The sequence below is a fragment of the Scophthalmus maximus genome, chromosome 6, assembly GCF_022379125.1.
Source record: "Scophthalmus maximus strain ysfricsl-2021 chromosome 6, ASM2237912v1, whole genome shotgun sequence".
Lineage (NCBI taxonomy): Eukaryota > Metazoa > Chordata > Actinopteri > Pleuronectiformes > Scophthalmidae > Scophthalmus > Scophthalmus maximus.
The window spans coordinates 19862501-19879225 of NC_061520.1; the positions used below are offsets into that span (position 1 = coordinate 19862501).

The window sequence follows — 16725 nt, forward strand, 5'->3', positions numbered from 1 at the left end:
CAGGGTTAATAAAACATCTCTTCTATTGATTCGCAGACGACTGTGGCTGTCATTCTCTGTGCGATTGCGCCTGTCTTTGTTCAGACATGCTGATTAACGGCTGCCACGCGGGAGCTCCCCAACCTGCTCGACCAGCTCGATCACCTACTCCAGGAAATTACATCTCTTCTGATTCGGTGCACTGCATGCATACCAAACCTCTGACTCGTTTTGGATGCATCGATTAGACTGACTATGACAATCTCTATCTTTTGTTGACATCTCCGCCTGCACTACTGTGCTGTTTGTCGCAGCAATGGTACTGGAAGATTTGTCGCGTCGCTAAAGGTGAAATTTACTTTAGATGTCGATCTACATATTTTTCAAGCAAATTGCAGAAATAAATAGTTTAGCATATAGTTCTAGCACTCCTGAAACTATTATGATGTGTAGCAGAGATGTTCATGTGAAGGTCAAGTGGCATTTAATAGCATGCTCTGGTTACTTATTTCTTCTTGTTGTCATGGTTTCCACATACTGTGCCATATTCCGGTTGGTGTATAATTTATGGATTATTTGGTGCTCTGGAAAGTTAGCGCCTACACTGGCAGGGAGTCCAGCTTTACGTACACTGGCTCTGTGCAGACCATTCAGGCGAGGACCGGATCTAAAGGCAGACTCAGGAGAGACTAAAAAAGCTTCTTGATCCCAGTCATCTTGCTGGAAGTTTACTTGTCTGTGGCTGAATGATCCGGTGCAGGCTGATCTGGTTCCCTCCTTGAGTCCTATTTCTCCCTTTTTCGCCTTATTTTTACTTTCCCTCTCTCTCTTGCTCTTTTCCTCTACCACCCCCCCCCCCCCCCCCCCCCCCCAATTGCATGTGCTCATTTTTTCCACACTCTCTGGGGAAACAAGGTTCCCCTTTCTATGTAGCAGCTTCTTTGCATGTGTGTACACAAGTGAGTGTGTGTGTGAGAAGCAGAGAGAAAACAGGCTATAAAAATGTCTATATCCTTTGAAATGCGTTTGCATGTTTCAAAACTCAGCCAGACACTGATTCTATTGTTTTTGTACGTGTGCCTGTCTGTGTATATGCACGCGTGGGTCATATAATGAGAGCTCTTTCCTCGACCCTCCTGACCTCATCCAGAAATGGTTGCTTGTTTAGATCCTCTTTCCGATCGTGGTCTGCCTCGCAGGGTCCCACAAGTGGAGACACTGCTGAGAAGTGGACAGCTGGGAAATGCATATCCAAAACACACCTACCTGAAGATGAAGCTAACATATTGTATTTACAATTTCTGTTGCTGCACAGTCCACATGCTTAGACACTAGGAGTGAGACAGTTTTGAGTCTGTCCAAAGAATTCAAGTCGAAAAACTGGTCACATACCATTTTGCTTTAGCCACTTTAACTTTAAATCGAATTGTTAACATTTTCTTACCTGTTTTCTGGCCACCGATTAACTTCCAAGTTGCCACCATGAGACATCACGCATTAGTTTGTGAATTTAGCATTTTGGCCAGCGCTGTTCTGTGTTTTTTTAAAACCAGAAGCAACCATATTTGCAGGAGCGGGGCATGGAGGGTCTGACTAAGAGCTCGTCCACTGCACACCCACCCACACCTGCAACCATGCACCTATTGGACGGTACTGGCTGTCAATCACACGGTATCCACGCTCCAATGCACACAGCGCATTATCTACTCTGAATGGGACCATTATTTACCAAATGAACATCCTGCTTAATTGAAAAAGATTCGAAACTAGAGATTGAGACAGTAAACTTTCAAATGTTTGCTGGCGTTATTAATTCAGTGAGATGTAGGGTCATTTTCTCATAGACCAACACAGGCTACATGCAGCAGATCCGGAGGGAGTCAGCTTATCAAGAATTATGTTCAGCTGAACAGAGTTATTATACACATAAAAACACACGTGAGATCTGCTTAGCGCGGATACACTAATGGATTGTACCGCTAAGAAGTTCTCAATGGGGATTTCAGAAAAGCAGTGGAAGAATCTAATGCTTTCTCTTCAAAATCCTGCCCTTACAATGTTTTTCGGCGGAACAAAAATGTCATCTGGATCCAACCAGAACTAAAAATGGCCTCTACCGTTGTTTACCTTTTATAGGCTGAGCGGAATACATTTAACACTGTATATCAGGCACGTACTGGTTCAATCACTCAGGGCCTCATTAGGTATTCAGCATGTGTGAAAAGAATCAAGAACACAAACGAAACTTGTCTCCTTATGAGTAATTCATTATTGAAGCAGAAAAAGGGAGACTACAGTGCTTAATTCCTGTTCCGTGTACATTTTAATGCTCGAGCATAAGAAAATCTCTCTGTGCATTTTAGATCACCGCCCGGAAAAGTATTTTCATAGAGCAGCTTTGTGAATTTGGAATAAGATGCTGTCTTTTCCTCGAAACACAGCCGTGTCATGTTTCTGCAAGGACTATTAAACCGAGATTATGTTAATGAAGCAAGAAACCAAAGCTTCACAAGAGATCAAGTTAAAGGCACTTAAAAGCTCACAAGAAACGGCTGTGTGGAATTTCTTGGAGGAATTCTGCGGGATTTTCTTGCGGTTTTGGGAATTAGAATGTAGGCTAAGTACACCCTCCCCTGATAAGTGTGTGACGTAGCATCTGTGTGACTCCAGTGTGAAACAGTCTTGATAACATCACAGGTTCAGAGAGCGAACCAGTTACTTTATGTGGGGCTGCACCCAAGCTCAGAGAATGTAACCCTTTGTAATCTCTGTTGTTACAAGGCCCCTTGAAGGGAAGTGTCGTTATGTAGCGGTTTTTCACAATAAGACAGTTTACTGTCCGAGAACACTGTGTACTGAAAACACAGACGGGACGAGTGTTTGCCCCTTGTGCTACCTTACAGATGGCGCTGTGGCGTCATGCTGTTTCTGACTGCTCCTTCAAAAAATGTGTTCTTCATGCGACTGGAACTAAATCTTACATGATACACTGGACCATTGTATCTTATCTGCATTAGATTTCAAACATTTTATGATTTTACATTTGGCAGAAAAAGCTCAGGGCCTATTTGCAGTAATACAAAGCAGGAATGTTGCCTCCCACGGGAAGTTGCCCAAAGAAAGTTTCCACCGCTTCTGCTGATTTTCTTGTTTTGGGGAATAAACATAATTTACAGCTGTGTCGCGGTTGTGTTTATATATGTATGTTCAGTGTGTGTTCGCTTATTAATTCTCTACCACCAAGATGTACAGAGGGGGCCTGGTCAGCTGGGTAGATTAAAGCCGTTGTTCCAGCCCCTGTAGAAGCACGTTAAGAGGAAGTAGAGGGAACACGTGGAGAGCAGCGGTGAACAAATGTGTCAGAGGAGCAATTCAGCCCTACATGATGCAAGCAGACGGACACTTCTGCAAGTTGTGTTTTCTGTTTCATTTGGAGCGGTAGAAGAATTTAATTTTCCCTTTAATGGGACAGCCTCATTTTCAAGGAATGCTAAACTAATCTGAGAATATATAACAAGAAATGTATAATAATACCTCACAATTTGTCTTCAAGCACGTATTTGTTAGCGTGACATTATCCCAAAATATATAGAGAGGTGCTATGGCCACCCGGTCTGTGAGGAGAGGCCCCCGAGCATCAGCCCATACTACCAACTTAAAAAAGGAAATATAATTTAACCAATGCACTTTAGAAACAGGACTGCCAGTATCTCCTCTGCCAGAGTAAAAGTGGTCCACATTTGTGCACACACACCAGGTTTTGACAGTTCTTTTATGATATACAGTACAGGTGCATATTAAAAAAATTGAATTTGGTGACAAAGAAACTGAGAATGTAATATATCCTAAACTCAATACACAATAAGAAAACCTTTCAAGCACTTAAATTTTGAGCCTACAGCTCCCAAAAAAATCTCAAAATATAAGAATGTTTAGATTTCTAGTTTGAGTAAATCCACAATGTAGAAATATTGTGTATCTCTTGGTCTAGCTCAGTGGGGGAGGCTGCTGACTTGACAGTTGTCCACAATACTGTCATCGACACCCTCCACAAGGAGGGAGAGCCAGAGAAGGTCATCACTGAAAGGGCTGGTTTGTTCTCTGAGCGCTGTATCGCAGCATATTCATGGAGAAAGAAACGGACCGTTTCTGATGAAACTACAATTTTGCATTTCATCAAGTGTCTGGAGGAAAAGTGCAGAGGCACAGAATCCAGGTCGCTTGGAAGTCCAGTTTGAAGTTTCCACAGTGTGTGATGAATTGAGGTGCCATGTCATCTGCCGGTGTTGGTCCACTGCGTTTTATTAAGTCCAAAGTCAATGCAGCCGTCTACCGGGAGAGTTTGGAGCACTTCATGCTTCCGTCTGCTGACGAGCTTTATGGAGATGCCAATTTCCTTTTTCCAGCAGGACTAAGCGCCTGCCCACTGTGCCAAAACTACTAACAGCTGCTTTTCTGACCATTGCTATTTCTGAGCATGATTGGCCAGACAACTCGCCTGACATGAACCCCATAGAGAACACACGGGGTGTTGTCAGGCGGAAGACGAGAAACACCCGACCCAACAAAAAACTGCGACTATCAAAGCAACCTGGGATTCAATAACGCCTCGGCAGTGCCACAGGCTGAACGCCTCCTCCACGCCACATTGAAGCAGTAATTTGTGCGAAAGGATATATTTATAAGTCCTTTTTTGAATTGATCTTGTGAAATATTCAAACATTTTGAGATACTGGATTCATTCATGAGCTGTGAGCCCTAATCATCATAAGGAAAACAAGAAAAGGCCTGAAATATTTCACTCTGTTTACATGTTTGATCTTTTTCCCCCATCAACACCGGGGCTTTCCTTCAATCTCTTTGACTTTCTGTCACTCTGTTTGGTTCCCTCGTCCTGCTCTCTGTTGGGCATCACCTCTTTGTTCCCTCATCCATCATTGCTGGCAGGTAGTTTCCAAACTTTTGTCTTGAGCTGGAAACCGTTGTCATTCCCATCCAAGGACTCTGACTCTTAGCGGAAAATCTGACTTGTAATCATCTGGTGTGAACTGCTTCCTGTTTGAAGTGCCCACCATGAGCAATGCGAGTGTAAACTGAGTGTGAATGTGTCTCTGTTCCAGGAGGCTTAGGTGAGCGGTCACCATGGCGCCCTTCCTGCGTATCTCTCTCAGTGCTTATGACTTGGGCGTCCTGCCTTCTATGGCCGACCCTCCCATCTGCGCCGTCAAGATGAAGGAGTCTGTCAACACAGGTATGTAGATATACACATCTTCAGTTTTTTATTGTTTAAACTGTCACCATCTGCTGGGCTCAAAACCCCATGAGCAAACTAATCCCAGGTACTTTGGTGTTAAAGCCATGCATGTGCTGGGACTATCCTGAGAACGAAAATGTAAAAAATGATCCCAATGTTCTTACACAGAGCGAGGAAAGACCCTGGTCCAGAGGAAGCCCACCATGTATCCGACGTGGAAGTCCACTTTTGATGCTCACATCTATGAGGGACGTGTCCTAGAAATGGTCCTCATGCACAATACGGAGGAGCCGTTGGCCAAGGCCACGGTGGGCGTGTCTGTGCTGGCAGAACGCTGCAAGAAGTCCAAAAACAACGGGCGTACAGAGTTCTGGGTGGACCTTCATCCTTCAGGGAGGGTCCAGATGGCTGTGCAGTTCTTCCTGGAGGACACTGATGCAGGTAGAACTTCTGCTTCTTAAGGCCTCTGAATATTTGGTTTAAAACCTTAAGTCTTTCTTTTCTGTAATATTATTGTAGTTCACAAAAACGTCCATTAGTATAACTTACTGCGTTTATGTTTGTTGTTTAAATGTTGAAAACTCAAAAAGATAATCTGCCCGTTCAGGACTCAACCGAAACCCAACCTATTTTAAACCATCAACACTTTTTCGTCTTTGGCAGAAAATTATGAGTTCTTGTCGGACCCATCATTTTAAGTAAGTAGGTGATCAAAACACATATTTCTCCCGGTCGGGGCAGTGATAACATGGTACCTTAACCACTGGACCACCAGCGAGTGGAGTGTCCCATAAATGACGGCTGTGGGAACAACCCACTCCCTCGCCTCCTTTTCCTGCCCCCTCCCTTCACTATAGTTCTGCTGTAGACCCCCAGAGTCTCAGCACCCTGCAGCGCTGACACGTGAGGCCCCCTACTGGCAGAAAAGATCCTCCTCTGATGTTCATATCCCCCTTCACTCTCCACACACGGCCCGCGGCCGAGTGACTGTCAAACTCTCAGAAGTGCAGTTGTCATCCTTTGGCCCAAATGCAATAAACTGTCGACCTCGCACTCAGCTCCTCAGCTGACGACGGGTGTGGGCATTTAACCCATGTACAGCTACAGTTTGTCATGTAGAGATCTGTCCTAAGGGCTGACAATAAATATAGATGTGTAACATTTATGACAAGAAGTCTAGTTTTCCTGATACAATACACTAAAGAACTCTAGCCCTTGGCAAACAAACACACATACAGTATATTATAGTAGTTCTATTTTACCCTCTTGTGTTAAGCTTTCAATGAAGACTGATCTGAAATATAATAAACCTTTTTTTTTTTTTTCACTTCCGCTGTCAAGTGAGGCACAGCGGTACTGTCAGCATTCAGCTGCCAGCTTAGAACCCCAGACAGGGAACCCAGCCCACTGCCAACGTGGAGAGCACTGGGTGCGATTCACAAACTGGCTCTGTTAAGGGAGAGTTTTCTCGTGTGGGAGTAGCGCAGACGGGGGGGCCACTCCTCCGGGTCGGAGAGGGTCGTGAGAGGGAGGTGTGTCTGACTGTTATGAAAGAGCTCCTTAACTCCCACCATCAGCTCCCTCCCTACACACTCCACGGGTTTCCTGAAAAGCAGCATGGATGTATTTTTAGGCATGTGTGAACAGCCCCCAACGCTGTCTGCCTTCTCTGTCTGTCGTCACCCTGCCCTCTCTCTCTCTTTCTCTCTCTCCCACTTTCTTGGTTCGGCCCACTGACACACTGTCCAAACATCTACATCGGCCTGTAGAATGGCAGAGAGGAAACAAGTTGATCTCACTCACCTCATCACTCTTCCCACTTCCCCCCCCCCCCCCCCCGGTCTCTCAGTTGTCTCTCTGAAGCTACTCCTTTTTTGAATTGTTCTTCTTTCTCACCCCTCCATCCCTCCCTCCCATCCTCCCACCTACTCTCCCTATCTTTTCCAGAGTTTCTGCTTTCTTTGTTTACCTCTCTCACGCCTCTTTTCGGTGTCTCCGGATGACTTTTGACCCCACCCTGTTGACTTGAGTCAACTGGAGCCGCTTTCCAAAAGGGCATTATTCTGTGTTTGCCCTTGATTTCCCAGCAGCGCCTGTGGCCTCCTTCTCTAGCTAATCTCTAACTAAATACTCCTGGGCTTTGTTTGTTTATTTGTGTGTGCTCATGGTGAGATATATAAACTCTTGTGTTGCTCTGTTCATTATCGAAACCTCCTCGCAACATGCAGAGGGTCTCGATCCAGGCCTGTAATAAATAGTGTCTGAACTGCGAACCATCTAATCCAAGTGTCTGAATTCAATCTTCCTCCTGAAGACGAAACTCGTCTATCCTCTCAAGAATCAACTCTGACTATCACAGTTTTTATAGTAAATGATTCAGCTTCTTAAATGTGAATGTTTTCTGGTTTTTTTGCTCCTATATGACAGTAAACTGAATATCTTTGGTGTGAGGACAAAACAAAAGATCATCTTGGGGTTTGGGAAAAACGATCCACATTTTTCACCATTTCATGTACCAAACCACTAATCGATTAATCAAGAAGATAATCGACAGATTAATCGATGATGAAAATAATCATTTGTTGCAGCCCTAGCTATATAAGCCGAAGACTTATTTATGATTATGCCCACTGTGATGTCATTTTAAAAGGCCATTAACAGTGCATGATCATCATTATATCAGCTAGATTGTCAAAGAAAAACAGGGTGGTTAACTTAATAAACAGACTCCCACCTCACTGTATTCCTTATGAAATTTGAATTGATTTAAAAAGTCATTGAAAAGGGGATTTGGATAAGACATCGCTGTAAAGTTTACCCTGTACTGTACCGTTTGTCTGTAGATTTGAGCAAAAGTACATTATACAGGAGCTCAGTTTGATTTCTACATTTCTGTCGATTTGCCTCCTCAGCGGCTATGCAGCCATCCGTGAAGGTTTCCTCTGCCGAGGATGGAGTCACGACCCTGAACAGGAGGAGGGGAGCTTTCAAGCAGCCCAAGGTTCACCTCATCAAGAACCACGAGTTCACCGCCACCTTCTTCGGCCAGCCCACCTTCTGCTCTGTCTGCAGAGAGTTCCTCTGGTGAGGTGCCAGCCTTCTGCATTTGTTACGTGGCGACTGTCACGACCGTGTCACTGTTGTTTTTTCTGCACTGCAGCTGGTTAGCATATCGAATACCTCTTTCACTGTGACGGTTAAGTGTCTTTGAATTCCAGGGAGAGGCTACTGTTTGGACATGACTCATCCAGAAGCCACTAATGTTCCTAGCAGCTCATTCTTCTTTTTATTACGATGCCACTGGCACAGCTTTAATAATTCCAGACCTTTTGTGCCATTACTTATTGTATATATCAGTCCGGCCCCCCAAGAGTTTTTCTCAAAAGACCAATTAGTCACACTTCTCGTTTCCGACATGGAACAGTGCTGGGGGGTTAGTAATGGTAGCAACAACAGCAGGGTCGCTATTGTAAGAATGAGTCACCGTCGAGGGAAATCCCTCACGGATGTCATGTTGTGCTCCAACTATGTCAGCAGGACTAACCTTTGAGCCAAACTCCCCCGTGTGTGTGTCCGCGTATCACCTGTGCTTTTTTATACCTACAAGATTTGGTCTTATGATCTCAGATGTAGAAGATATCTTCCAGTTATGCTGACAACAAATGTAAAAGCCCTGAATCATTGATTTTTCCAGCTTCGATAATTGGTCTCTCGTGCTTTTCTTTTTAATTTATATACTTAAATATTTCTTTGGAAAAGAATTTGCCGACAGTTCAGATATAGTTCAGAAGCTTTTGCACAAGAGAGACCGTCAACTTTAACATTTTATCCTGCTAAATCATATACACGCTACAATACAATACTGGTTTTGTGTCACTGTCACAAACCCAGTAATGAAAAGCATCTTGAGCGTATTGCTACGGTATCAGCAGCCAAGTGTTTCTTCTCCTCTTTGCTTCATGTCTCACATTACAAGCATTTCATTCGTTTTCTTTTATCCCACTCAGGGGCCTCAACAAGCAAGGATACAAGTGCAGACGTGAGTGTTGGTTGTTTGTTTAACTGCTATCTGCGTTTCCATCACATTCTACCCTTTTGTATTCATCACATATTTGATCGTTAATTTCACCCAGAATGCAATGCGGCAATCCACAAGAAATGCATCGAAAAAATCATTGGCAGGTGCACTGGAACAGCAGCCAACAGTCGTGACACTCTGGTGAGCAAAAGTTAATGTTCTCCAGTGCGAATGCAAAACTTTTTCGGATCTGACGCCGACGATGAACTGAGTTTTGCTTTACAGTGTTATCTTTTATTAATTTTACCCAGCCATGGTGCTTTATTATTTTATGACGTAGCACTGTTATGAAATAGTGCATTAATCACTCATTTGATCTTTGTGTTATCCCTTACATAAATAACACAGTGTTGTTTTTCACGAGTCAAGGCTCTAAATCTTTAGTGCAACTGAATACAGATCCAAAAAGGTTTATCAATGATGTTCAATTCAGTATTGAATTCAATGGATACATGTGCTCAAATATTGAATGTGGAATTTTATTTTGACTCTGACCTGCTAAGTAAAAGATACTACAAATCTGAAAACTATACCATACAGACCCACATATAGTTTCTGTGTGCTTGTAGTTCCAGAAAGAGCGCTTCAAGATTGACATGCCACATCGCTTCAAGTACTACAACTACAAGAGCCCCACTTTCTGTGACCACTGTGGCAGTCTGCTGTGGGGTCTGTTCAAACAGGGCCTGAAATGTGAAGGTGAGTCTCCTGTAACCTGCTATGCCTCTGACACTTATCTCGTCCATTGTACTCCCTTTTCCCAACTTGACATTTCATTTTCCCGCCTCCTGAACAGACTGTGGTATGAACGTGCATACTAACTGTAAGAAGAAAGTGGCCAATCTCTGCGGAATCAACCAGAAACTCCTGGCAGAGGCTCTGTCTCAAGTCTCCCAGGTTAGCACAGTAACACAACATGCAAAATACATTTTTTAATGCTGACTGTGTTCACATTTTGTGCTAGTCAGTGTTTGAAAAAAAAAAGTTAGGAATCAATTGTACAATGTCATGAAGGCTTCGGCATTTCCTTTTTCTTCCTCAGAAATCTATGAAGAAGTCTGATAACGTAAGCGCATCAGACACTGGGATCTACCAAGACATCCAAAGTGCAACAGTGGACCCTGGTGGTAAGATGTGTTCACTGTAGCACACACACCGTAGTGCAAAGTAGTTAGATTTAAATCCAACGTCTATCTTGAAGGGTAAAATGGGTGTGCTATTGTTACTGATACTTTTTATCTCAAATCTTTATTAATTGTTGTATGAGTCTGCATACATCTTTGCATTCAAGTTTGCATATGTATTTATTCTGTGTGAAGCACCTGCCAATGGAAACGCAGGTGAGGGCGTGAACCCTGCCCCAGCGGCCCCTGTAGTTCCCCGGGTACACCTCACCCTGAATCAGCTGGTGTTCCACAAGGTGCTGGGCAAAGGCAGCTTTGGCAAGGTATGTCCCGTGGTCCCCACCTCTGAACCTTTTCCTAAATTTAACATGAGCTGATCGTTTAGACACAAAAATAGAAGACGCTTTAAACATTGTACAAAGCTGTGCGTCCCAGTGTTTTTGTATATACATAGTAAGAAATTCTCTACTTTGTACATTAACGCAACCGTACAAATGTAACCACGAAAAGAGCCATTAGGATGGACATAAATGTTAGAGGCTGTTCGGAACCGTTGGAAGTGACATTACTGAAACAAATATGTGAGGATGTTTGAAATGATGAAAACTGAGACCGGTGGGCTCTGAAGGCCACAAATCGTCAAGAGACACATTCTAATCACATCATCATGTTTTAGTGCACTCCATCATGAAAGTCTGTCTCTGTCCTTCCTTTGACCACATTTTTTATGTCTCCGCGTTGCTGATAGCCATAGCTGGAGGTAATACATTTTGGGTTTGTCCGTATATTAATGGATAGCGCAATATCTCTAAAAAAAAGTATGTAGACCGGTTCACTTGGACTCAAGGATGATTTGATTACATTTTGGTGGTCAAAGGTCAAGGTCACTGTGACCTTGCAACATACGTTTATGGCCATAACTTAAAAGATGTATATGCATATTATGACAAAATACACTTGGTGCATCAAGAACTGCAACGCAGTGGACAGATACAAGGATATCGCTGAATACATCTACAGGGAATGGGTTTAATAATTTGCCTTTTTGCCCATTCCACTCTCTGCCTGTCACGCTCGCCACACAATGCACCTCTCCGTAACCAGCTCATCTCCACCAGTCCCAGCTTCCCTCAACCACCTGCCTGAGAATTTTTTTCTGATAAATTTACTACTTTGGTTTCAGAAATTCTGGTGGTCAGAACTACCGGCCTCACCTTCTTTTTTTCTCCATACAATAGCCCTAATATGGCGGCGTACATTTTAGATGAAGTAGGCTAGCAATACCTCAGCAGATCAATACCTCCGCCACTGCCGGTTAAATTACTTCCTTCATCCACTTGGGTGAGAGATGCTTTTTAGGACTATGTTACTCCATCAATATAGATCCCAGTCAGCATTTGACAGATCATATAGTCCATAGCGGCTGACCTATTTCAGGAAAACAGAGAAGCTAAGTAGAGAAGGTTAATTTATATCCTGGCCCGTTGTAGCCTGGCGACAGTGCACTGTCCTGTGAGCTGATTAGAACAGAAAAAGGAGATATATATTAGTTCTTCATTTTCATTTTCATTTTGCTTTGATATGATTGTACTCCATGAAACGGCTGTGATGAAGTCTTCACACTGTGACTCCGACACCCCAGGTGCTGCTGGCAGAGCTGAAGGGGCAGGGGCAGTACTTTGCTGTGAAGGCTCTGAAGAAGGACGTGGTTCTCATGGATGACGACGTGGAGTGCACCATGGTGGAGAAGAGGGTCCTGGCCCTCGCTTGGGATAACCCCTTCCTCACACACCTCTACTCCACATTCCAGTCTAAAGTAAGCGCACTGTGAAAGGCCTAAAAAGCATGTTCCTCAGATAGGGAATCATTCTAGGCCATGGCGGTAAGAGTGACAATTCCCTGTTGTTGATAAGGACCCACACACCCGCCGCCTGCCCCTCTTATCTCAATCCATTCTTTCCCCGCGTCTCGTTTGTCTGCGACAGTGAGCTGACAATAATGTGTTGCTTGCACAGGAGCATCTCTTCTTTGTGATGGAGTACTTGAATGGAGGCGACCTGATGTTCCACATCCAAGACAAAGGGCGCTTTGATCTGAACAGAGCCACGTGAGTAAACTAGGATACCGTGTCAGGAACCATTTGCGATGTGGCAGTTGTCATTTTTGACAAATGAGGATCTGTACCTGTGGCTTTTAAGAACCATAAAACGGCGTTTAATGGTTTGTTTTACACATGTCAACCTTCAGATTCTATGCAGCTGAGATAGTAGTGGGACTGCAGTTCCTCCACTCAAAAGGAATCATCTACAGGTAAGAGACAAAAATCATGACGTGACTGCGATCTCTATATTATTTTGACTGAACGTTTTTTGGATTTCAGACTACAGTACTTTAAACAGAATACACTGTGCAAAAACTGGTTGAACACTGCACGTATCTCTTTCTGTGTCTTTCTGTAGAGATTTGAAGCTGGACAATGTGATGCTGGACAAGGATGGACACATTAAGATAGCCGACTTTGGCATGTGCAAAGAGAACGTGTTTGGAGAGGCCAGAGCCACAACATTTTGTGGAACACCGGACTACATTGCACCAGAGGTTCGTCCTAAGACTCGGCTGATTGCACATTGGTAAAATCTTGCCCAGGATTTTTGTATATGCCACCTTGTGGCCGTTAGGAGGCATGGCAGTGTCTATAGATGACATTCCCTTATGTCCTTCTTCTTCTTCTTCTTATGCACTTCTGATGTTTTTCGTGAAAACTTGTCTCTCGTCTCAGATCCTGTTGGGACAGAAGTACACCTTCTCCGTGGACTGGTGGTCTTTCGGTGTGCTAGTGTATGAGATGCTGATCGGTCAGTCACCTTACCAAGGGGACGATGAGGACGAGCTGTTTGAATCCATCAGGTCGGACACCCCTCACTACCCTCGGTGGATCACCAAGGAGGCCAAGAACCTGCTTGAACTGGTGAATAAGTAACGTTATTAAGCAGCAAAAAACAGCATACACATGAACAGATTATTTCTCCTTTCCATAATACAATATTACAGGGAATTGTTTTGTGCTGTTCATGGAGTGAAATCGCCCATCTCCTGTCATTGTTTCAGCTGTTTGAGCGAGATCCCAGTCGCAGGTTGGGCGTGGTGGGAGACATCCATGCACACCCCTTCTTCAAAACAATTAACTGGCCAGCACTGGAGAAGAGACAAGTGGAGCCCCCTTTCAAGCCCAAAGTGGTATGAGCCTATGGTTTTGTTTTTCTGAACAACTTATGTGGAAACCAGAAATCCATTTCAGTCGGACAACTCTGTTTGTTATGGCAGCAGAACACCGACCTCCTCACTCGCCCCAGATGTGATTTCATAGAGATTAAACATCTTAAACCCGCTGCCCAAGTCGGCGAGTGGACGCTGGGGTGGTGGTGGGGCTGAAACAACAGGAGGCACTGACAGGCGAAGGGAAAGATCGGAAATATTTGCAGCTTAAATAGACAGCCAGAGTGTGTATGGTGTGACTGAACTAGCTTGCAGGCATTGCTCCATCGGTATAAAATATAACTGCATTCATCTGTGATTCTGATTACTTCAGTGGGCTTTGTCATATCAACCTAACTGGAATCCCTGATCTACCTCCCATAGAAATCCCCCAGTGACTGCAGCAACTTTGACCGAGAGTTCCTGAGCGAGAAGCCTCGCCTCTCCCACGCGGACAAGAACCTCATCGACTCCATGGACCCGGCGGCATTCGCTGGCTTTTCCTTCATCAACCCCAAACTTGAACAAATGATAAGGAAATGAACAAACATAATTGGCTTCCCGGGGAACATGGTCTTAGCCTGGCACTGTGAAACAGGTTCTGGCTCTTTTCTCTTAACCTTATCAACTGGATGGATGACAAGAACACGAACCGATTTGGGTTTGACTATGACTCGTGTTGTTCCTCGATCAGAGGATGAAATGATATAATACTTGGATTGGATGTTGGCTGGTGTCCAACGCAATAATCATGTGTCAGTGGTCAAACGTGAATAATAGAGTGTAAAGCTCTAGGAAATGAAGGGAGGTTCTAAAGAAGTGTTACCATAATCAACACTGGGGGGGTTGTCATTTATGCATTCTGTTGTCTTACTTTTCTGTCCTTTCCCCTTGTGATCACATCTTAAATCTAATGTACTGAATTTGAATGAATTTCTCTAAATTTGAATTCACAGGCACATGCACCAGTCCCTGATTTGGTCGTACAAATATGCACACACCTGGCATCGTGCATGCAGGACGGGAGAAGTCATGCAGTGTTCACTCTCATCCTGTGTGCATTGCCTACTGTACGCCACCTAGCGCATCCCATCTGTCTGTGTGTGTGCGTGTGTGTTTGTGTGTTACCACATGCACACTAGTGGGTGGGTGTGTGTGCAGATATTTTCTTAGATGCAAATGGTGCTGTTGTGCCTGGCAACATTGTCTGCTGCTGGATCCTGACTTTATCCAGGCATCATAGGAAGAATTGTATCATAAAGCCGGGAGTGTGGGGGCCTAAATCCCTCTGAATTAAAGTGATCTTATTGGGGAACTGTCCCCCCCTCCCCCCTCACTGGCTGCACACACATACCCTCAGAGGGTCTGAGAACCATTTTTTAGATTTCTGTTTTTTGTGTGCTACCAAAACCTCAGTACATCAAACTATAGCGTTACATCCACGATGGATCAGTACATCATGTCCGTTTCCCAGGCTCTTGGGCAGACTTTACTGGAAAGGGCTGTAACAACGGTGTGGTACTAAACCTGAACATCTAGATGTGTAGAAGGACATAATTTGGGGTTGGGCAGGGGGAGGGGCATGTCACTGGAAACGAGGTCTTTGAAATGTATTATATTACTTGAATGTAGGATTTTTAACATGAAAAATAACAGTGCTGTCTATGTAAAACTAGTATGTATGTAACCACGAGCTGTCTCTGAGTTAAGGGTGTACCTCTTTTTTTTTTTACTCTCCTCATCTTTTACATCTGATTATAAATAAATATACTATAAAGTCCAAATTCATGTTTACCCGCGTCCACTTGAATTAATTTTGTGTTGTGACCGTGTGTGTCATATGGCTTCATGTGTAAAAAAAAAAAATGTCTATGAAGCCTGTTGTCAACACTCACATTGCACAGAGGATTCATTACTGTGTTGACCTGACTGCAGAAGATGAAAGTTCTGTCAGGGCACAAAAAACTTCACCCAAGTGCCAGAGGGATGAGAGAAAGACCCTGTGGGGATTCACTGCCCTCTAGTGGCCAGGTGATATTATTGCTTCTCTCCTTTTTTTTTAGTGTGTGTGACGGAAAGCATTCCTGCAGTGCGCACGGCCGACCCCGTCCTCTGTCCCCACCGTAGTCCGCTGCCTGCTGCAGGGTACGACCACTGAACAAATAGGAACCAACCGCACATGAGGCAAGAAGCCGCAGCCTGCACGGAGAGACAGAGCTGTTCCAAGCTGTTGTGAAATGTCCCTTTTATGCAAACAGCCTTGAGCCCCATTGCAGCATTCTAGTTAGAGACCTTTTCAAAATTTAAATGACCCCACACACTTGTCAGATTGAAAAAAAAACAAGCATGACACAAAAGGCAAAGGAATAAAATACTCGATATTTAATCGTATATGTTTAAATGTCCTCACGCTAGTTGTATTGTCTGCTAAATAAAACGATTGAATGAATTTAAGAGTGAAGCTCTGCCCCCCCCCCCCCCCCCCCTTTTTTTTTTTTCTTTTTTTTTATTCATCCACGGCTCCCCGATTGTTTCGGATGTTCATGCAACATCCGATCGCTTTTCTGTATAGCCCACATTTCACGTACTGGCACACCCTGTTTCCACCTCAACGAATACAGAACGACGATTTTTTTTCTTTTTCTTTTGTTATAATAAGCCTCCGAAGGGTTGGTCTACTGTGGGGGGGGGATTATTTGAGGCATGGACCAAGTGAGCGGCAAAAGCCGTTTCAGACAACGGATCTGGGCTGAAAGCTTCGGGGAAAACGCTTTTCCAAAAAACGAGAAATAGACTTTATTTCAACAAAGGAAGAATGTGTATTAATAGGAGACGGGTGCACTTTGAGCATCGCGCCCTGTGTCAGCGCATATTCCCAGCAGTTTCTACCTCCCCCCCTCCCCCCCGGCAAAAAAAATGAAAAACCCACCCCCCAAAAAATTATATATATATATATATATATATATATATATATACAACCCGACTGAGATCCTTGTGCAGCAGAAAGTACCGAACCAGCACAATGTATCCTCTCA

General features: G+C 44.0%; 1 protein-coding gene across 3 annotated transcripts in view; it reads left to right on the top strand.

Moving 5' to 3' along the window:
• Positions 1-15474, top strand: part of LOC118309613 (protein kinase C delta type) — a 21534-nt gene extending 6060 nt beyond the window's left edge. For all 3 annotated transcript variants that reach the window (XM_035631953.2, XM_035631951.2, XM_035631952.2), the window contains exons 2-17: positions 5100-5230; positions 5402-5674; positions 8146-8317; positions 9241-9272; positions 9367-9452; positions 9881-10010; positions 10108-10208; positions 10354-10438; positions 10631-10758; positions 12078-12251; positions 12451-12542; positions 12683-12745; positions 12895-13033; positions 13215-13403; positions 13544-13672; positions 14075-15474. In XM_035631953.2, the coding sequence (XP_035487846.1) occupies positions 5122-5230; positions 5402-5674; positions 8146-8317; positions 9241-9272; positions 9367-9452; positions 9881-10010; positions 10108-10208; positions 10354-10438; positions 10631-10758; positions 12078-12251; positions 12451-12542; positions 12683-12745; positions 12895-13033; positions 13215-13403; positions 13544-13672; positions 14075-14233 (2061 nt within the window). In that variant the 5' untranslated portion in view covers positions 5100-5121 and the 3' untranslated portion in view covers positions 14234-15474. The remainder of the gene's footprint in view (positions 1-5099; positions 5231-5401; positions 5675-8145; positions 8318-9240; positions 9273-9366; positions 9453-9880; positions 10011-10107; positions 10209-10353; positions 10439-10630; positions 10759-12077; positions 12252-12450; positions 12543-12682; positions 12746-12894; positions 13034-13214; positions 13404-13543; positions 13673-14074) is intronic.
• Positions 15475-16725: the final 1251 nt, after the last annotated feature.